Consider the following 21,502-nt stretch of genomic DNA (forward strand, 5'->3'; position numbering starts at 1 on the left):
CCCAGGACAGTCCCTTATTTAGGACCTCCTCCCGGCGTCCCGACTTCTTTTAAAAAACGGGCACGTTGTCCTGTATTTCCCCCGCAGCAGGAGGGGTGGGGGAGAGGAGCCCCCATGCTCAGGGCTTCAAGCCACCGAAGCCCCAAGTGCCGGGGGGTTCCCTCCCTTGCGTGCTGCTGGGGTGAACTTCATCCCTGCAGTGGGACAGGGTGGGCGGGGAGCTGCTGGAGCTCTGAGTGCCGGTGGACACACACACCCCCCCCATAGGGCAGGAGCCCCACATGCCTGCACCCCCGCCCCCTTGGTGCCCGTGTTAGGTATAGGGAAATACGGTCCCCCTATCCATGGAGGCCAGTTTCATAGACCCTCTTGGCCCTGCTGCTTCACGACCCTCTTTCTAGCTCTCCCCTTTACTGAGGGGCAGGGCTGGTGCAGGAAGGGGAACTGAGGGGCTGTGAATGCAGCAGCTCCCTGCCCTAAGTGAGTGTCGCCCCCTGTCTGTGACCGACGGGAAACACCCGGCTCCTGCCTCACACCCGCTCCCTGGCTTCTGCCCTGCAGGTTTGTGATCCAAGGAGGAGGTGACTGCGCCTTCCTGAATGACGAGAACAGGGTCAGCAGCTCGCGGTGCACCAGCGAGGCACAATGGATCTGCAGCAAACCCGATGTATTTACAGCAGCAAAGGAGACGCCAGGGGGAGAAGCCTCGTAACAGGCGTGTGTTCAAAGGATACGTCACAAGGCATATTGTGTACAGAGATCGTTACAACAGCCAGCATGCAGGGTGTGAATAGGAGGAGGCATGCAGGAGTGTGGTAGAATTAGCCCTGGGAAAGCTGGATTGGTCTTTCTTCAGCATCACACCTGGTCTGAGCCTCTCTGGGTGAAAGCCAGAAAAGCCGTTTGCACATTTCGTCCTCTCCCCACGGCTGCCTGTTTTCCCTGCCAGTGGAACTGCTCAGATCGGCCTTTCCCACCTACCTCACCTGGCGCAGGGAGTCGTGATCGTCCCTGAGCCGAGAGGCACAGCACCAGCCTCAGCTTTCCCTGCCCGAGAGCCCCCTACAGGAGCTTTTTGCTTCAGAGAACTCTCAGTGGAGCCTTTTAATAGTAATAGAGAGGTAGCTGTGTTCCTCTGATCTTGCTGAAACAAAAGAAAGGACTATGCAGCACTTTAAAGACTAACAGGACGGTTTAATAGGTGATGAGCTTTCGTAGGCCAGACGCACTTCGTCCGATCAAATTCTGGAAGAGAATTGGCATGACCATATATACCAAAGGAATACAATGAAAAAAAAGTGAACACATTATAAAACTGACAAATCAGATTTAAAACAGAAAGGGGTGAGGGGGAAGGCAAATATCTATGAGATAATGATACTAGGGGTGATAATTGGGGAAGCTATCTTTGTAGTAAGATAATTAGCATCTTTGTTAAGGCCCATTCGTAAAGTGTCAAATTTAAGCATGAATGATAGTTCTGAGGTTTCCCTTTGTAATCTGGTGTTAAAGTCTCTTTGAAGTAAGATACACGTAGTAAGGTCATTAAGATTATGCTCAGGTTGGTTGAAATGAAAAGAAACTGAAGAGGTCTGATTTGTGGGCATTAATTCTTTGGCGAAGTGTCTGAGAAGTTTGTCCAATGTACATAGCAGAAGGACACTGTTGGCATATGGTGGCATAAATTATATTTCTGGATGAACAGGAATATGTGTTCTTGATCTTGTAACTGACATGGTAAGGTCCAGTGATGCTGTCACCAGAGTAAATATGTGGACAAAGTTAGCAACGGGGTTTGTTGCAAGGGAAGGTACCAGGGTTGGTATTAGTGTGGTATGTCCTGGGGTTGTTGGTAAGAATCATCCTGAGGTTAGGTGGTTGTGTATAGGAGACCATTCCATAGAGTGGGACAGAGCTGAGTGGGAAAAGGTGTCCCCCCCCCCAGATGTTTTTCAATATGAATTTTTCTGGGTCATTTGGAATTGTGGTGAAAACCCAGGTGATTTTGAAGTTTGCAGCTTTAATTGCCAATTTCTAGTTTGGGGCTTTTTTTAAAAAATAAAAGCCTGAAATGTTAAACTGGTGTTAACTATTTTCCGTGAACTTTTAGAGCCCTAGGCTGGCACAAGGCAGCAGGCAGGAGTTAGAATTGCTCTGCCACTCCCAGCGAGACACTCTGCTAGGCAGTATTCACACCCTGCATGCTGTTGTAATAATCTCTCTACACAATATGCCTTGTGAAGTATCCTTTGAAAACGCACAGCTTGCTGGTTAACACTATTGTGGTGAAATGTGTGTAACAACATTCAGTGCGGCATTCTGAACATACACTCAAATCATGACTAGGTGTATCTATCAGACAAGTCTGAGGAGTAAGCAAAGCCTGTTTCTCAAAGACCAAGGACAAGCTGATGCTTCCGCCCAGGTGTCATTAAAGTTGATCGGCTATTAAGTGGCTGTTCTTTGGCAAGGAAGGGGGCAGGAACAAATCAGTCTGCACCTCAAACAGAGGAGAAGAAACAGTCAGAACCTCTTTCACCACCAGACTCCTTGTCGTCTTCTACTCAGCTGCACAGAACTTTGAGAGGGGCTGATCTATAAAAGTGAGGGACAAACACCCCCAGGTATCTCCCTCCCCCACACGACTGATGAAGATACAAGAAACGGCCATTGGATTGGGGGGGCATGGTCCTGACCCAAAAGGCTTGGTGAGTGGTGTTGGAAGGATGTGGTCAACCTTTACATTGAATTCAGTATTATTAGTTTGACTACTAGACACAACTTTTCCTTATATTTATTGCCCATGCTTACACTTTTTTAAAATCCTGTATACTTTGGTTCATAAACTTTTGTTGTTTAATCCGATCCAGTGTTTCTGTTGCCTGGATAGCGGTATTTAAAGTGACACATTTTCATGTATTATTCCCTTAAAACAGACCTAACATCTCAGGCCCAGCCAGGAGAGGGCTGGGCAGTAGAGAGCCTACAATTCTGGAGGAAAATCCAGGACCGGGTGTGTGTTGGGGTCACCCTGCAGTGTAACCAAGACTGGGAAAAGCTAGAGAGTGTCCCAGGTGTGGCTGGCAGGCTGCAGTTACAGACACACACGGGCTACGTCTAGACTGGCATGATTTTCCGCAAATGCTTTTAACGGGAAACTTTTCCGTTAAAAGCATTTGCGGAAAAGAGCGTCTAGATTGGCACAGATGCTTTTGCACAAAAAAGCCCCGATCGCCATTTTTGCGCTTGGGGCTTTTTTGCGCAAAACAAATCTGAGCTGTTTACACTGGCCCTTTTGCGCATAGTCTGAGTATAGAACGAGCATTCGTGGGCAAAACCCACAGCCTCAGATGAAATGACCTTGAGTGGAAACGGTGCTTTTTTCCACTCAAGATCATCTGATCTGAGGCGGTGGGTTTTGCCCACGAAAGCGCATGATTCCATATGGAGAGTTTTGTTAGGCTCTAAGGTGCCCCAGGACGACTTGTTTTTTAAAAGTTGTTTTTAAGGTTACGGACTAATCTGGCTGCCCCCACTGAGACGTCTTAACGTTACAGGGGTACAAACACTGCTCCTTGGTCCCACTGGTTATATCACGGCAGCTTCTTTCTGGCAGAGCCATTTGAAGTCAGCATCACACGTATCTGACTGAATCCGGCTGCCTTTGATCCGACCGCAGCTGTTCCCATCCACAGGGCCTGAGACGGGGAAGCTGCAGAATGAAAGAGCAAGTCTATGTCATTGGTAACAAGGAAAGGCCCAGGGTGGGTCTTGTCTCCCCCTTGCTCCTTGCCCTGTCTAAGGGAGACAGGCTAGGCCCACCCCCATCGCCTTGCCCCTTCTGCACCCACCAGCCCTCTCCCCCCATGGCTGCTGGCCCCAGCTTCCCACACTTAAACCCAGAGTTGTCAAGCAGCGTGGCCCCTAATGCCCCTGTGACCAGCTGCCCTGGGGCACCTGAGCGTCAGACCATGGGGACAGTGGAACCCCAGCCACCCCTGGAGCACCCACACATGAAGCCCCTCCCGAGGGTCCAGGGTGAGCAGCCTGAATGGCCCCCCAGGATCTGGGAGCAGGGACCGAGTCAGGTAGTTTGGGAAGGCAGCCCTTTCTTGCACCAGGTATGCAGGTATGCAACCCCTTCCTGCACCAGGCAACCCCTTCCTGCACCAGGCAACCCCTTCCTGCACCAGGCAACCCCTTCCTGCACCAGGCAACCCCTTCCTGCAGGTGTCCTGACTTTTTCATTAAAATGGGCAAATTGTCCCATATTTTATATTCCCCCCCTCCCTGCCCATGGGTACTGGCAGATCCTGCTGCGGGCCAGATCCCTGCTCACCAGCTGCCCACCCTCCGGCGGTGAGTGTGGGGGTCAGGGCTGATGATGAGGGTGGGGATGTGGAGGGCAAATCTGCAGTGTGCAGGACCGGCTGCTCCTCCTGCTGCCTGCCGGCTCTGTCGGCCAGGCTCCCCCGTCCCATCTGTGGCTGGCGCTGGCTGGGAGCTGCGGTGGCTGGTGAGTTGAGGCAAGCAGGAGCCAGTTGCGTGTTCCCTCTGCTCCCACCCATCAACGCTTTACATGCTCCCACCCTTTCTGTCCTCTCTCTGCTTCGCCCCCCAGCCCCACTGCCCGTGTATCCTGCCCCACTGGGGCGCATCCCCCTCCCACTGCTCTGCAGGGAACCAGACCATGGTGAGAGCACTCGGCTCACCCACAGCCCGTCCGGCAGGCTCCTTCCCTCCCCCTGCTTCTGGCTGGGCCAACGCCCCGCGAAAGCTCAGACCCTCCCATGTGGGGAGCTGGCTAGGAGCTGAGCCCTGCCTGTGCCAAACCCCACACGGGGCGGCCCAGGAAAGTGTCTCCGGCCCCCGGCTGAGCTCTGGGGAAGTGATTTCGGGTCTGCTCATGCCCTAACCCTGCAGGCTCCACAGCCGCCCTCTAGCAGGGGCTTAGCACCTCCTCACCCCTCCCTACTCTGGGTCCCGCTGTGGGGCAGTGTGTGTGGGGGCTGCTCTGTCCCCTAGGGCCCCTCCCCTGCTGAGTCACCTCTTTGGCTGGGTTGGCTGAAGCCCCTGCAGGCAGGGGCCCTGGGGCTCACTGCAGCCTTAGGGCTTAACCCTCCTGCCCTACACATGGGGGGTGTAGAGAGACGCTATCACATTCCTCCCCCGCACTTCCGGCTGTGGGAGCACAAAGCCCAGCGGGAGGAGCAGAGCCCAGGCCAGGGCCATGACTTGACATTTGAGGGTCCAGGCACGACCTTGTATTGGTGTCTCCCTGATGGGCACCCTGGGGAGAGACAAGGGGCACTGGCCACCACGTCCCCCTGGCACTGGCAGGAGCAGTGGCCACGTTCTGTGCAGTGGTGACATGTCCCAGCCTCCAGCTGCCCACCTGGAGGAGCTGACATGACGGAGGCAGGCTGGTTCAGTGGTTAGGGCGCTGAGCTGTGTCAATTCCTTCTCTGTCCAGGCTCCTGTGACACTCAGGGCAAGTCACTGGAGAGGGACTCTCAACCCACCTCCCCTTGAAATCAGTCAGTGGCAGGCACCTGAACAGCTTGGTGAGTAGTCTTGGTGCCTCAGTTTCCCCCATCTGTAGCATGGGGCTAATAGCCCAGCCCTGCCTCACCAGGGTGTGAGAGGATCAATGCAGTGAAGGCCGTGAGGTGCTCAGATATGGTGGTGATAGGGGCAATAGGGCAGCTCCTGGTGCCTTGGCCACACCAGGAGATGTTTCTGGGTGGTGACAATGGAAACCCCCTAGTGTCGACACAGCCCTGGTCGCATGTCAGTGCTTCTTCCATCCCCAGTCAGCACATGCTGCCCTGCTACCAGCACAGCTACGGTGGTAGAGTGGCTGCGGCACGATGGCTTGCTCTGGTGCAGCAAAAACGCCCTGAACCAAGGTGGCTGGTCTGGTCACACAGGTAGGTGCAGGCCTGGCCTTAGACAGACGCATGTTTAACAGCAGCATGTTGGACAGCGGAAGCTTTTCCCAAACATCTCTCAGGCAGCATCAGGCAGTGACAGGCAGCACTCACCACGCTGGGTCTAACTGGGAACCGTCCACCCAGATCCAGTTCCCCCCGGGGGGTGTCACTTTAAGCCCAATCCAGGCAGAGCTTGCACCTTGTATAACATCCTGTAAGGAGTCCTGTGAGGGGCAAGCAGAGGGGAACATAAGAACGGCCGTACTGGGTCAGACCAAAGGTCCATCTAGCCCAGTATCCTGTCTGCCGACAGTGGCCAGCACCAGGTGCCCCAGAGGGGGTGGACCGAAGACAATGATCAAGTGATTTGTCTCCTGCCATCCCTCTCCAGCCTCGGACAAACAGAGGCCAAGGACACCATTTTATCCCCTGGCTAATAGCCTTTTATGGACCTAACCCCCATAAAATTATCTAGCTTCTCTTTAAACTCTATTATAGTCCTAGCCTTCACAGCCTCCTCTGGCAAGGAGTTCCACAGGTTGACTACACGCTGTGTGACGAAGAACTTTCTTTTATTAGTTTTAAACCTGCTCCCCATTAACTTCATTTGGTGTCCTCTAGTTCTTCTATTTAGGGAAGGGTGAATAGGTGGAACAGGCTGGAATTCCTGGTGGAGGCAGGGGAATGTGACTTTCTGTGCAGACCTGGTAACACCAGCCCCAGTCCTTGGTGTCACAGGGTGAACGGGCCCTTTAAGGGTGCCCTTGGCTCAGCCTCACCTGTGACAGTGCCCCTGGACGGAGTGGTTCAGGTGAGGGAAGCAGGTGACTCGGCGTCAGGCCTGATGGGGCTACCAGGGCAGCCCAAGGCCAGTCAAGACAGAGACGCTGGCTCTGTGGGTACTTTGGGGCTGGAGAACCCACAGAAAAATATTAGTGGCTGCTCCTGTGTTGTGTGTTACCAGCTCCTCCTGGCTCTGGAGCACGAGCAGCTGCGAGCTCTTCCCCGAACAGTCGTCCCGGCTCCAGTTCCAGTTTTTATTCTCTTTTGACAGCCAGTAGCACTTGTCCCCGCGCAGCAGCCAGTCCCTGGGGCAGAGTTTGCACCTGGCGCCCCCTGGAGGGAGAGATGGGAACAGAGGTGTCGTCAGTTCTGAACAGTCTGCAGCAGCTGCTTAAAAATGTTCAAGTTCCTTTTGGATCAGAGCAACCCGCCGTCCCGTTGTGGCTGGACAGCCCCTTTTCTAAGCCTGGTCCTGGTTGTACCGACTTTTTTGGCAAAATGGGCATGTGTCCCATTTCCTCTTTTCAACTTGATCAGTGGGTGGCTGCCAATGAGACCCATGCCCGCTCCTTTCAAAAAGTCGGGTGTAGAGGAACATGTGGGGAGGGGAGTCATGCCAGAGAGGCAGGTAAGGGCTTTGGCAGAGGGCAGGCAGGGTTTGACTGAACAGTGACACCAGTCCTGCCCTGAGAGAGGCTGCAGGACTCCAGCTAGTCCCACTTGGTTTCCTGTTTCCCCTTTGGGAGATCTGGGCACCTTATTACAATTGAAAATGCCATTTTTACCAGACCGAAATACCTTGGGTGCCATTGTTCCTGTCTGATGGAGGGAAGGGAACTCAAAATGGAAATACTAGGGGTGAGAGGGAGGGTTTCATTCTGTTTTGGAGAGGAAATAAAGTTCCGGATATTGCTGTCGTTTCCTCTACAGCGGTGTATAAAGCCTTCAGACTCAGATTACATCTATACTGCACTCTAAAATCGAAATAAGATATGCAATTTGCATAGTGGAAATTGCGTATCTTATTTCGATTTTATTTTGAAATGGGCTATTTCGAAATTTGGCATGTCTACATGGTGCCAAATTTCTAAATAAAGCACTATTTCGAGACATCCCTTATGAGGTTTACAGGGATACCAAAACAACGCATCTGTTATTTTGAAATAGTGGACGCATTCCTTGGATGCGAGGTAGCTATTTTGGGATACCTCCCAAAATGCTTTTCTCAGGGGTCAGCACACAGGGTACGTCTACAATGAAGTTATTTCAGAATAAGCTATTCCAGAATAGTTATTCCGAAATAGCTTATTTCAAAATGGTACTTTTACACTGCAGGAAAGCCTCAAAATGAGTCTGAGGCTGGCTTCCTTAATGTAGATGTGCTACCTCTATTTAGAGCCCCAGGAGGAATAACTAAGAATGGCTTTGGGTTGGGCTATATCGAAATAGCATCAGTGAAGCAGCTACATACACCTTATTTCAAAATAGCTATTTCAGGATAGGCATTATTCCTTGTGGAATGAGGTTTCTAGAAGTGGGAATCAGCCATGGGTTCGGTTCAATGGATTTAGTGGAATGGATGGTCGCGGTGCCAGAAGTACCCGGCTTGTCACCGGTGCAGATTCGGGGTGATAAGGAGCATGTTGGAGAGACTCTCTTTTTTGCAGCCTTTGGTGCAGGAGAGCTTGCTTGTCTCTTCTCAGGCCTAGGAGGCTCCATATGAGAGCCAGAATCCCCGGTGCCTGGAGGCTGAAGAGCCTTGTCAAAGAGGAGCATACGAAGCCACATCTTCCTGTCACGATGAGACCGGGCAGTAAGTTTGGAGCAGTAGAGGAATTTTTTAAGGATATGTGCCTCACCAAGATATCTGATACAGGAGGAATGCCCGTCTGATGCAGGCATGGTTTCGTGACAGGTGTCGCATTTTTTAAAACGTGGTGACCCTGGCACAGTGAGGGGTCAGAGTAAGCATCTTGGTTTTCTTGTTCTCTTTCCTCGCCTCTCCTTTATTTTTTATTTTATTTTATTTTTTTGGTATGGCCGCAGTTCCATTTAATCTTCTTCATCTTTTCTTCTTTTTTTTTAATGACAAAAAAACTAGTACTAAGACAACTGTTAACTACTAAGTGTAAAAACTTTAATTCTAACTCTAAATAAGTGCGTCTCCCTGAGACAGGGCTCAGAGGAGTGAACCAAATTCCATCTGCAGTTGAGGCCTGGAATGAAGGAACTGAGAAGAGATAGGACTGTGCACATGAAAACTAAGAGGTGCAGAGTGCCGCACTGTTCATGGTGGAAACCTTTTGCCCAGTATTGAAGTCAGGCTCACCACCCTGTAATTGCCAGGATCACACTGTAAATGTTAGCATTATATGCGCTACCTGCCAGTCATCTGAGGGGGGCGGTGGGATCTGAATCTGTTCAAATTCCAACATGGGGTACTACAATCTGCCCCTCTAAAACACCTCCCACAATTCCAGCAGGCTATGGGGTTCCTCTTCAGTCATTTCCTTATCACATTGGAAGGCAGTGTTGTGCACTGCTGGACAGCTGTTGAGTTTCACTCCAGAAGTGGCTCGATTTCAGTGGTGGAGAAATGACCCCTGTGAGTACTATATAGTTTGTAAAACCCTTTGTGATCTACCTTCTGTAGAAATTATATTATTGCACTGTTGTTAAAACTGCTTGTGATCTAGCAATGGGAAGTACTCTGACCACTAGGTGTCACTGCTGCTTCTGTATACAAACAGCTGAGGATTAAACTCTCTGGGTATGTCTAGACTACATCCCTATTTCAAGAAAGGGATGTAAATTAGACGTATCGATATTGCAAATGATGCTGTACCAGTGTGGTTATTTCACTCTGACATAAGAGAGTGCCTGCTTCAGAGGCTGTGTTTAGACTACATCCCTTTTTTGAGAAAGGGATGTAAATTAGACGTATCGATATTGCAAATGATGCTGTACCAGTGTGGTTATTTCACTCTGACATAAGAGAGTGCCTGCTTCAGAGGCTGTGTTTAGACTACATCCCCTTTTTGAGAAAGGGATGTAAATTAGACGTATCGATATTGCAAAATAAGCTGGGATTTAAATATCCCGTGCTTCATTTGCATAATGGCAGCTTCCGCTTTTTTTTTTCCAAATAGTTTAGACGTGGATCTTTTGAAAATAAAAGCCTTTTTTGAAAGATCTTGTAAACCTAATTTTTTGAGGAATACAGGATCTTTTGAAAAAGGCTTTTATTTTCATAAGATCCACGTCCAAACGGCCGCTTTTTTTTTCCAAAAAGCCTTGTTTCGGAAAAAAAAAACGGTTACCTGCACCCACTAATTGGAATTGACAAAAATTAAAACTGACTGAGGAATTTGGGATAGTACATCACTACTACTGCATCTAAAGCATTACAGCATATTAAAAAGCTTTGTGTCTACTTAAAAAATCACTCTATGCCCTCAACATTGTTTTCCTGCTGCAGTTATGAGGGCAGCTGTCTGGCAAAAAACTGCCTTTTTTCAAAAAACATGAAATTTTTCACAGAACACTTTTTGCATTTGAACTTTTCTAGGTTTTGTTGAAATAGTTTTCTGCCTCCCGAGCACTTTGACTGAAAAATGAAAGTTTACTCCTATCATTAGCCCCCTTCACATTGTCACATAAGCCGTGTCACCATCTGTCATGTTTTTATTTTGCATCATGTGAAGTTTGGTGGGTTTTTTTAAGTGCCAGCTCCTAAACCAGGGGATTAGGTGAGACTCTGTTTCATTAAAGAAAGCTTCTAGCCTCATAATGACAGAGAAAAGCTCAATTGCAGGACCCAAGTGGCTTAGAAACCAGAAGGCAAATAGAAACAACCCAAAATATAATTTTCCTAAAATAAACCAATCATCTCATGCTTTTTGGGCCTCTCACATGGTTTGTGAGTGATTGGAGATCACAGCACTGGAGTAATGTATACTAAGGGGTCTCACTATGCATGAGAATTTGGTCCACTGTATTTCAAACTCAGTGTCCCTTTCATATGGTGACTGGGTTTCCTGTCACAGCGATAGCTGCAGACTCATTAATGGAGAATGACTCACAGCTCTGGGACAGTAAGAGCTGTCAGTACCTGCCAAGCTGCCATTGGGGGGTTCACAGAGAATGGATTTCAAGCGAGACCGGAAATCCTCCAGGCTGGAGCTGCCTTCAGTGCTATTGACGATTCTGGTTTCATTCTTCTCCGATGTATTCAGAGCCCCTCTGCACTGTCCTTCACAAGAGCCCTGCAACTGGGAAACTTCAAAAGAGCATCAACATCAAAGAAAATCACTTCTATTGCACTTAGTTAGGGATTAATAAAACAATTGTGTGTGTGTAAGGGTGTGAATCACCAAATAGTGCAGTATCCATCCAGGCTGGATTAACAGAGGGACCTTAGGGGCTGCAGCCAAGGGCACTGGGCTATGTGGGGCCCCACAAAAATAAATTCAAGTGGTCACCAACCCACCAATTGTGATCGACTGGTCAGGCCTGTTGCCTCTGCCAGTCAATCCACTGTGATCTCCCCAATTCTGGGTTGCTGAAGTTCAGCAGCGCAGCAAGACTCAGACAGGCTGCCCGCATGCCATGGCCTCATGCTACTCTCAGATGCTGTCGGGAGCTGGACATCTCTGTGGCCCCTAGCATGCTATGCACAATGCCCCTTCCCGCAGCACCATCCCCACAGCTCCCACTGTCCAGGAAATGGCCAATAGGAGCTGCAAGGGTGGCATTTACAAGCGCAGGCTGCACACAGAGACATGCTGTCTCCCTTCCTGCCAGGGGCCCACAGAGATGTGCTGGCAGCTGGCTGCTTCCGGAAGCAGTGTAGGGCCACGGTATGCAAGTAACCTGACTCAGTCATAATGCACTGCTGGCCAAAATAAAAAATAGCCCCAGGTCCACGGGAGTGTTAACCCATCACAGCTGGGCGACGTCTACACTGGCATGATTTTCTGGAAATGCTTTTAACGGAAAAGTTTTCCGTTAAAAGCATTTTCGGAAAAGCGCGTCTACATTGGCAGGACGCTTTTCCGCAAAAGCACTTTTTGTGGAAAAGCATCCGTGGCCAATTTAGATGAGCTTTTCCACAAAAAAGCCCCGATCACCATTTTTGCAATTGGGGCTTTTTTGCGGAAAACAAATCTGGGCTGTCTACACTGGTCCTTTTGCGCAAAAGTTTTTCGGAAAAAGACTTTTGCCCGAACGGGAGCAGCATAGTATTTCCACAAAAGCACTGACAATCTTACATGAGAACGTCAGTGCTTTTGCAGAAATTCAAGCGGCCAGTGTGGACAGCTGGCAAGTTTTTCCGCAAAAGCAGATGATTTTGCGGAAAAACTTGCCAGTCTAGACACAGCCCTGGGGTGCAGACAGGGAATCCCATTCACTGAACATACAGGTGCATTCCTGTCTCCCACCCACATGTAAGAGTGAACCTGCTTGAGCCGGCCCACACACATTTCATGCATCCAGCCCTTAGCTCTGTCTTGTTCCTGGAACATTTTTCCCTGGTGGCAAGGCGATGCCTGCCAGATCATTCACACACCGACTGGAATCAGGACGTGAACGTCGTTCAGATTTGGGGATGAGAAGAGAATTCGTGGGGCAGAATCAAACCCAAATGGGTAAATAGGTGGGTGCTACTTACCCCAAGCCCCCAGCGCTATCACAGCTACTATCAGGACGATGTTCCCAGCCCATCCGGCCCCCACAGCGATGCGATGCCACCGGGGACATGGAGGGGAACCTATCAGAGACATAGTTTGGAGAAACACCCTCAGCCCCCAGTGGGAGAATTAAAAATGAAACTTGTTCTTTTCTGGAGCCTCCTGCAGCCTCCTGACATGGGACTTCCACTCCTCTTCATATGACACCATTCACAGCGTTAACAATGACAGGCGCTTTCATTCACTTCTCTGCAGTGCTCCTTCACACCTTTTTCTACACGGTCCCTTATGCATGAATGAGCTCAGTAGTTTTTTTTTTTTTTTAAAGTGCCAGTACTCTTTAACACCCAGCCGCCTGTCTGCCATTTTTATTACAGAGGTGCTGGTACTCTCCGTTCTTGCTAGATAAGTTCTGACAGGAGGTGCCAGTACTGCGTACTGGCCAGTACCATCTCAAAAAAAGCACTGGGTGAGCCTCCTGAAATCATTCTGTACAGCCATACTCTGCCCTCATATCCTTTCTTGTGGCCTCCCTGAAATGTGATACCCATGGTAAAAGCCTAGCAGGGCTGCTGGCGGGTGGGGAAGGTGGCAGATGTGGGGGCAAAAAGAGCAGATACTAATCTTCTGTACTAGTCTGTAAGCAGTCTGATGGGTGGGAGGGATGCTACTCTTTTCTAAACATCCCAGCACTCAGTAACTGAAGGGTTAAACCCAGGGTAGCCAGGAAGTGTTGGCAGGGAGTCAAAAGAACCAATGGGAAGAAAGTGTTGACATTTGCATTGAAAGAGGACTGATTACCTTCTGTAGCTCTTTTGTGAGGAGTTCAAACCAGGAGCTGGGGAAAAAAGATGAATTGACCCAGGCAGGAATATCCATGCCTAGAAATGGATTGGTCCTTGAAGCTACAGATATGTAAGTGATAGGGAATATTTAATTAGACACGATCAGGTTATTTTCTTTGTTTTGTTGTTTGGTTAAATTCCTCTGTGCTCAGTCCGTGCGCCCCCTTCCCTCCCCCTCCCCCCCCCCCCCACAATGTAACTGAAGCTGAATCCCAGGGAAGCAATTCTCTGAGTTGTAATCTGTTTTTTCTCATTTGTTCGATAATACCTAGCAACCAAGTATTCTTTTTCCAAGCATATGTTTTTGTTTTGTTAATAAAATCCCCCTTTTTAAGACTGTGATCTGAATTTTGTGTCCTGGAAGATAGCAGGGGATCTGTGTATCAATACCTAAAACTGGGAGAAGCAAAATGCAGGACAATGTAGCAATTTAAAGACTAAGACTAAGACTGGGAGGTCAGACTGGGAGGACAATGTAGCACTTTAAAGATTAAGACTAAGACTAAGACTGGGAGGTCAGCTTTCAGAGATTATAGTTTGTTTGTTTTTTTCAAGCTCTTTTGTGGTAAAGAGCTTGGGGTACCGCATGGGAAGAAGTTCCCAAGTGAGTCTTCCTGGCTTAAAAAATAAAGGGGTTTTGCACTTGGGTGGTGGCAACATGCCACCCGAGGTCAGGGATTTTGTGACCTTGGGAAGTTTTAAAAACAGAAGCCTATAGAGGCAAGGTATTTTCAAGTCTCTTGTGGCACTCGGAGTGCCAGAGTGGGGAATGCCCTTGACAAACAGAAACATATTTATACCTATCTCACCCTACATTTCCCTATGTTCACTAATTTTTTGTTCCAAAAAACTAATTTTTTGTTCCAAATGAAGCTTGTGACACTCACAGGGTTTCCAATCACTACAGGAGACTTAAATTTCTTCCTGTTGTAATGAATATTAATTTGGAGTCCATTCAAAAATTACATCATTTTGTTCATATAAGTGTATCACTGTGTGTGGATTTTCACAGACACCTAATTCAGATCATTACTATGAACTTTACAGAACTAATTATCCTGAGATTACAAGTGGTCACAACAGTGGGAATAATTTTTGAAAAATGAAAAATTATTGTCTGGTCTATATGCGTTCAGTATCTAGTAAGGCATCTGCACCTAACTAGAACCGTTGGCACTGCTGCCTGGTATATTTCATAGTAATTAATGATGAATAATTAGTAGTTATGGTTGTGTTTTCTGTTTTTTTTAAATGGCTTGTTTATTGTACTTTAAAATGTCTCAGGAAAATTATTTGGTGGTTTCAGACTATCATGAATTATTTCAGGCTGAAACGAGAGGGGTTTTTAAGAAAAGGAAGTGGGAAGCTCAAAATCATCCTTATATTGGAACTTGACTTCCAATCTTAACTGCTATATAACGTCAATGCTGTGACTGCATGATTTTGACAGCATCTTAGGAAACAACTTAATTTTAATTTCAGCCTTAGACCCTGATCCTTTACTGATTTCAGCACGGGTATAATGTGAAACTTGTGAGTGACTGCTTCATTGAGATGACTCATTTGAGGGAAGTTAAACATGGTCATAAACATCTGTGGGTTGGGGCCTGGGGACTCACAGCACAAAGCTTTGCACCTCGGCTGCAAGTATGTGGAGGAGAAGGCCCTTAGTTGTAGGACTGGAAATACCTTGTTACCAACGGTCATGGCAGATTCAATATCACTGACAAATTTAAAATCAAAACTGGATGTTTCTGACTAGATCTGCTCTAGGAATTGTTCTGGGGAAATTCTACTCAGCATGTCAGACTAGATCAGGGGTCTCCAAACTACGGCCCGCGGGCCGGATGCGGCCTGCGAGGCCCTCTCATCCGGCCCGTGGAGACCTTTTTGTCTACGGAAAAAAAATTACGGAAATTTACGTGTATCCTGCCAAGATCAGCCGCCGCTTACGTGGACGTTATGTTTTTACCAAATTAAAAGAGGACTGGTGGGTTTTTACCAGTTTTTGCCCAAGGAAGACTTTCCTAATGTCAAAACTTTTGCATCAAGGTACCTTTCAACCTTTGGAACAACATACCTGTGTGAACAAACATTTTCAAGAATGAAATACGTGAAGAACAATTTGAGAACAAACTTGTCCGATGATAATCTCAGGTCACTGTTGATGTTAGGGACAACAAATCTAAAGCCAGAAATGTCTGCTATTTTGGCATCCAGGAAACAATTTCACGATTCACACTAATACAGGTGTTCATGTGTAGTGTATCAATGTGTTATTAAATAATAACTGAATAAAATAATATTAAATAAATAATTAAAAACAACATCCATGTTTTGATTGTTTTTTATTTGGACCTCAAGTGTGTAGTCGGCCCCCGAACTGCTGTTTGATAGTTAATGCGGCCCTCGGGCTGAAAAGTTTGGAGACCCCTGGACTAGATGATCACAATGGTCCCCACTCTGAATAAAGGCCTCAGACCTGTGGTTGGATCCACATGGATGGGCCCTTGTGCCCATTCACTTCAATGGGATTCTGTGCAGGTGTGAATGAAGATCCACCCGTAAAGGGATCAGATCAGAGTAGGACTGGGGCCTAAATTTCCATTCCTTAACATAGTGCCAGTTTTCAGCATAACAAACGTATGTAACTCTGGCTAAAGAAACCACGTAAAGTCCAATTCAGCTCTTAGTTAGTGTTTGTAGCAACTACACTGACCACTAGGGCATCACTCTGGATTTACACAGCTGTCACGTGCAAAATCTAACTCCTAACATACTTTTCAAGAGTAGATCAGATCCTGTTTGAAAAGAATATCTAACATGCATCGATACGATTTTATGCTGGTTCACAGCAAGAATTAAATTTAACTAGACAACCACACACTAAGCTAGGTATTTTTTCTTCAGAATCTGAAGCTCACAAAAGCTTGTGCCCTAATGCCCTAATCATTAGTCTTTTAAATGTCACCAGACTCCTTGTTGTTCTTAATCTAGGCCTGTTCTGTGAGGACCATTCATAATACGTAAGGAACTTAATGCTCCCGTATTTGGGACAAGGAGCTGCGAATAGTCTTGCTTCTCCTGTGAGCCTCAACTATGGTTGGTCCTACAAGTGACCAGGGCACTGGATGCTGGAAACCACTTTGGACACTGGACTTGTCCATTCAGAGTGAGAAAAGTTTGAACTGAACCCAAAGGATTCTGGCCTGTGGCAAAATCTATATAAAGGCATGAAACCAAACAATACGAGCTGCTGCGAGACACCAGGACACCCCAGTTACCTACCACGATGACCACTGGAAACATCTTATGCTAAACAGGGGGAAAGATCAGGCCCAAGCTGGTAGGCTGCTCAGCTTGTGAAAAAGAGGATTAGAGCTACGGTTAGAGTAAGAATTTGCATGTAACAGGATTCTTAATGCAGGGGTTCTCAAACTGTGGGTCCTGACCCCCTAGGGGTCATGAGCAACTTAGAGGGGGGTCGTGAACAACTTAGAGGGGGGTTGCAGCAACTTACAGGGGGGGGTCGCAGTATCACAAAGTTTGAGAACCCCTGTCTTAAATGCATTAAGCTTAGCCGGCATGTTTTATTTTATTTTGTGTACTAACTTTGCTTGGTGTGCTATTCTTCATAACCACTTACATCCTACATTTTATACATAATAAATAAAATCACTTTTGTTTATTAATAAACCCAGTGTAAATAATTGTTACCAGGAGAGTGGGACTTTTCAGTTTAGAAAAGAGGAGACTGAGGAGGAATATGATAGAGGTCTATAAAATCATGAGTGGTGTGGAGAGGGAAGGCAAAGAAAAGTTATTTATTAGTTCCCTAAATAGAAGAACTAGAGGACACTAAATGAAATTAATGGGTAGCAGGTTTAAAACTAATAAAAGACAGTTCTTCTTCACACAGCGTGTAGTCAACCTGTGGAACTCCTTGCCAGAGGAGGCTGTGAAGGCTAGGACTATAATAGAGTTTAAAGAGAAGCTAGATAATTTCATGGGGGTTAGGTGGCACCTAAAAGGCTATTAGCTAGGGGATAATATGGTGTCCTTGGCCTCTGTCAGAGGCTGGAGAGAGATGGCAGGAGACAAATTGCTTGATCGTTGTTTTCGGTCCACTCTCTCTGGGGCACCAGTGCTGGCCACTGTGGGCAGACAGGATACTGGGCTAGAAGGACCTTTGGTCTGACCCAGTACGTCCGTTCTTATGTTCTTATGAGAGGGCACAACCACTGTTCATCTCTATCTCTCTTTCCTTGATAATGGGAGCAAATAATTTACGAGCTCACTCTATATAAACTTCATGCATAGTGAGATGGATTTATCTGGGGTTCTGGTTCCATCGGGCCGGTGTGCTTTTTCAAATCCCATTGCCTGATCCTTCCCAGGGTTGAGTGGATCTCAGTGTGTGTGTTGCTCTGCTGTGAGCAGTGACTCCCGACTCTGTGTCTTGGCTGGGAGAAACCAGAGGTTCTGACTTGGCAAGATAGGGTGGTAAGGTCCCCAAGAGGGCAGCTAGACAAGCCCAGTGGTAATTCCAGCACATCAAATGACAATCTCAAGAGCAGGGTGGCCAACCTGTGGCTCTTGAGCCACATGCGGCTCTTTGCTCACAGAAATGCGGCTCTCAGGGTTACGGCTCGTTCGGAGCAGCATGCCTGTTTTGTGCACGTGCCCCAGTGCCTGGAGGGAGACGTGCATGGCTGTGGCAGCGGCAGCTCCAGTGAAACTCAGGCATTGGGGTAGAATGGGAGGGACCTGGGGGGGGGCCTGGCTCTGGGGGAGGGCATTGGGTTAGAGTGGGGAGAGCTGGGGGTGTCTGTGTCTGGCGGAGGGCATTGGCTTGGGGATGGGGGCTAAGGGTGCCTGGCTCTGGGGGAGGGATGTGTGGCTGTCTGCACTACTGTCCCCAGCTCTTTTGGCTCTTTGTGTCTAACTCCGTGGCCACCCCTGTTCAAGAGGATCTCTGTCTGAATCCATCACAACATTGTTTCTTATATTTTTATTATTATTCCCTCCAACACTGAAACTCCTGATGGTCCCCATCTCCGCCATTTTCTCCCCCCTGACTTTCCACACTTCAGTTGAACTACAGTGATCAGAAACAGATCACATCATCTCTGTCTTTGGAACGCTTGCCTGGTTTCATGGCCATTTCAGCACCCAGTATAAAATCCACTTCCTTGTCTCTGTCATTCCCACTCATCCACCCCCCTTGGCCAGGTTCTTCTCTTTTCTTCCTCTTCTCTGGTCCCGTTTTCTACATTCCTCGGATACTGGGCTTCCCTCTCCCTCCTTATATCACTACAAGGTTAGCAGGCCTGTCCTGCTTGCCCTCATTATCTAGATCGAATGACGCTCAAGATGAGGAGCATCTTTGGTGCTCTCCCTCACCTCTTCCCTTTCGTTAAACTTTTGAGTACCTTAGATTTTACTGCATTTGTAGCCTTTTCTCCCTGAGCCTGGCACCCTCCCCAAACCCAGCACCCTCTGGACATAATTGGCTCCCTACGTGGCTTCAGATTCCACCCCTTCTCTCAGAGGTATGTGGATTTTAACCCTCCCTCTGATATAATAAATTCTATTTTGTGAGCAACCCACATTCCTTGTGCTCAATCATTCTCTCTCAGACTTGCCCAATGAACTGCTCTCTGCCCCCCACCCCCAACTATAACCCACTTACAATGTACTGATACCTCAATAGTTTGCTAGTATGTCTGAAAACATGCGAAATCAGTAGGAAGGCACCATACAAAGTACAGCGTATTGCATTGCACTTGCATTTGCAGGCTTTGATTGTCAGCTGCTATGAAGTTTTCCGTGACATGCAGCACTAACAAGCTAAAGGGCACTCTATTACCTTAAGAGAATTCAGTTGCCAAATGCTGAGAGTGGTAAAGGGTTTCCCAGTAGCTCAGTCCTACCATGCATAAAGCATGGAGCTGCTTTTTGGCTCTAGACACAGTTTCTCTAAACTGCCTAGGCTGCAAGTCAAAAAACCAAACCTAAACAACTTAGAAAAATGGAATCCTCACCAAAGACTACCCATGTTGGGGCAAAAATAAGAAACTAAATCCACTTACTGAGGTGCGGAGATCGTATTGGTGGCCTCGAAGAGGAACTGGCTCCAGGAATGTTTAAATCAGCATAAATTATTTCTCCAGCCATGGCAAGTACAGAGGAAGATGTGAGCGTACAGTTGTATCTAAGAGCAGCCTCATGTGGATGTCTGCCCTCTGGTGAGCAGTAGCATATTTCTGTTCTTTTCTATGCCAGATCTTACAATGTGCTCCTCAACGTAATGTCTGAGAGACTTGTGTTAGTGCATTAGGCAACGTGACTAACACCTGTCATGTGTTTGTTCTCTCCTCACCTCCCCAGAGGGAGAAATGTGCAGCAAAATGTCTTGGTTTGGTAGCGTGTGTGTGAGGGGGTTTTTGTTTTTATATAAATATACCTGTTGCTATGTGGTTAGAGATGGCAAGACAGCAAGGCCAAAGAAACGTGCCCTGCACTTGGAGTGGAAGATGGGAAAGTTTGTGATGATCTTTAGTTCTTTGGGAAATTCATTCCAGAGAACGTTCTGTGTCCTGCTTCTGTTGGGTGATCCCATTGGACGAGGGGAATGCAATTGACAACTATAGTCTTCATCCTAGAGCTTTAGATGGTGTTTTAGATGCCTTGGGCCTTGGCCATAGAGTGCTTTGAAGACAAGACTAAGACTACATCTATTCTATGCGTTGGATTGAAATTTTTAAGGTCAATGTCTTATCATCCAATGTGGTTAAGTCAAAGGCGCATATCCTCACAATAATGGGCAGGGCTCAACAAATAATGCAATCTACTCGCCCGTGGTGAGTAGATTGCAACCCGGAAGAGCCAGGTTTGGGCGATCTGCGCCGGACGAGCCCTGATAATGTTCGGTGAGCCCTGATAATGGTCAATATACAAACATGATTGAAGGAAGTAACATATAGTATGTTTAATTTATTATAACAGCCTTCATCCTAGAGCTTTAGATGGCGGTTTAGATGCATTGGGCCTAGGCCATTGAGTGCTTTGAAGACAAGGACTGAGGCCACATCTACATTACAAGATTACATTTCATTTATTAAGGTCGATGTTTTACCACCCAATTTTGTTAAGTCTAAGGCACGTGTCCCCACTTTGCAAGAGAATTCGACACTGTTGAAAGTAGGTCAAAGTAGCACAACCTCAGATGGCAGGCTACCCTGGGGGTAGCTATACCTTAGAGCCTGTGGCCCTTTGCATTCTGGGTTAAACTCTTGATGGACAATAGGACCAAAACCATGCAGCAGATTGTTCTAGGTACATGTTGTCAGCATCCCATAATGCACTTGTTTGTTCACTCCCCACTCCAGTTTATTGTAATGGTAAATATTCTTCTCATGCCATTTCTTTACCTGGCTACCCATGCAGATACCATAACACTGTGAGCATGGATTCCATGCTGGAGCTCACTGCACATTGTGATAACGATGTTAACCATCATGTGCTGTATGCTGGAACATATCCACATGATATCCATGGTCCATCGGAATGAGGATGAATTGCAGGAGGCCATGAACATGCTCTTATGTGAAGCTCTTGTGAGCTAAGTGAGTGTCAGATTTGATCCTCTGGTAACAGTGGAACCCAGTTCAAGTGCTGTCAGACATGCACAGACTGGTGGGACCCCATCGTGATGCAGGGATGGGATAAACAGCCGTGGCTACAAAACTTCCAAATGCTCAAGGTCACTTTCAAGGCACTTTGTGAATTGCTGTTGTGATCCAAGGCAATGTCTACACTGGCAGGTTCTTGTGCAAAAACGGCTGTTCTTGCGCAAGAACCTTCAGAGCGTCCACACTGCCCGCCCGCTCTTGTGCAAGAAGATTTACAGTACGGCGTCGGAAGACAGGGCTTCTTTCACAAGAGCTATGCCCTTTTCTAACAGGTGTAAGCCCTCTTGTGCAAGAGCTCTTGTGCAAGAGGACAGTGTGGATGCTTGGCAGGGGTTTCTTGCACAAGAAAGCCCTATGGTTAAAATGGGCATTAGAGCTTTCTTGCGCAAGAGAGCATCCTCACTGCCATGGATGCTCTTGCACAAAAGCACATGGCAGTGTGGTCGTGTTCTTGCACAAGAATTCTTGCACAAGAACCCTTGCACAAGAACTTGCCAGTGTAGACATAGTCCAAGTGGCCAAGGCCATCAGCATCCTTCTGCTATAGAGGGCAATGA

The 21,502-nt window shown here is 47.6% G+C and overlaps 2 protein-coding genes across 2 annotated transcripts in view; one reads left to right on the plus strand and one right to left on the minus strand.

Annotated features, from left to right (window-relative positions):
- The window catches only part of LOC102451500 (C-type lectin domain family 2 member D-like), a 21,415-nt gene extending 18,550 nt beyond the window's left edge, over positions 1 to 2,865 (plus strand). The window contains exon 6 of the mRNA XM_089770618.1: positions 562 to 2,865. Within this exon, the coding sequence (XP_089626744.1) occupies positions 562 to 712 (151 nt within the window). The 3' untranslated portion in view covers positions 713 to 2,865. The remainder of the gene's footprint in view (positions 1 to 561) is intronic.
- LOC142825356 (killer cell lectin-like receptor subfamily B member 1B allele C) lies at positions 2,057 to 19,520 on the minus strand. The gene is made up of 6 exons (XM_089770619.1): positions 19,344 to 19,520; positions 12,388 to 12,486; positions 10,828 to 10,995; positions 6,895 to 7,049; positions 6,045 to 6,157; positions 2,057 to 3,712 (listed from the first exon to the last, which is right to left on the minus strand). The coding sequence occupies exons 1-6, from the start codon at positions 19,426 to 19,428 to the stop codon at positions 3,589 to 3,591; spliced, it is 744 nt and encodes a 247-aa protein (XP_089626745.1). The 5' UTR covers positions 19,429 to 19,520; the 3' UTR covers positions 2,057 to 3,588.
- Between the last annotated feature and the right edge of the window lie 1,982 nt (positions 19,521 to 21,502).

The sequence above is a fragment of the Pelodiscus sinensis genome, chromosome 19 (genome assembly GCF_052426305.1).
Source record: "Pelodiscus sinensis isolate ZL-2025 chromosome 19, ASM5242630v1, whole genome shotgun sequence".
NCBI classification, from domain to species: Eukaryota; Metazoa; Chordata; order Testudines; family Trionychidae; genus Pelodiscus; species Pelodiscus sinensis.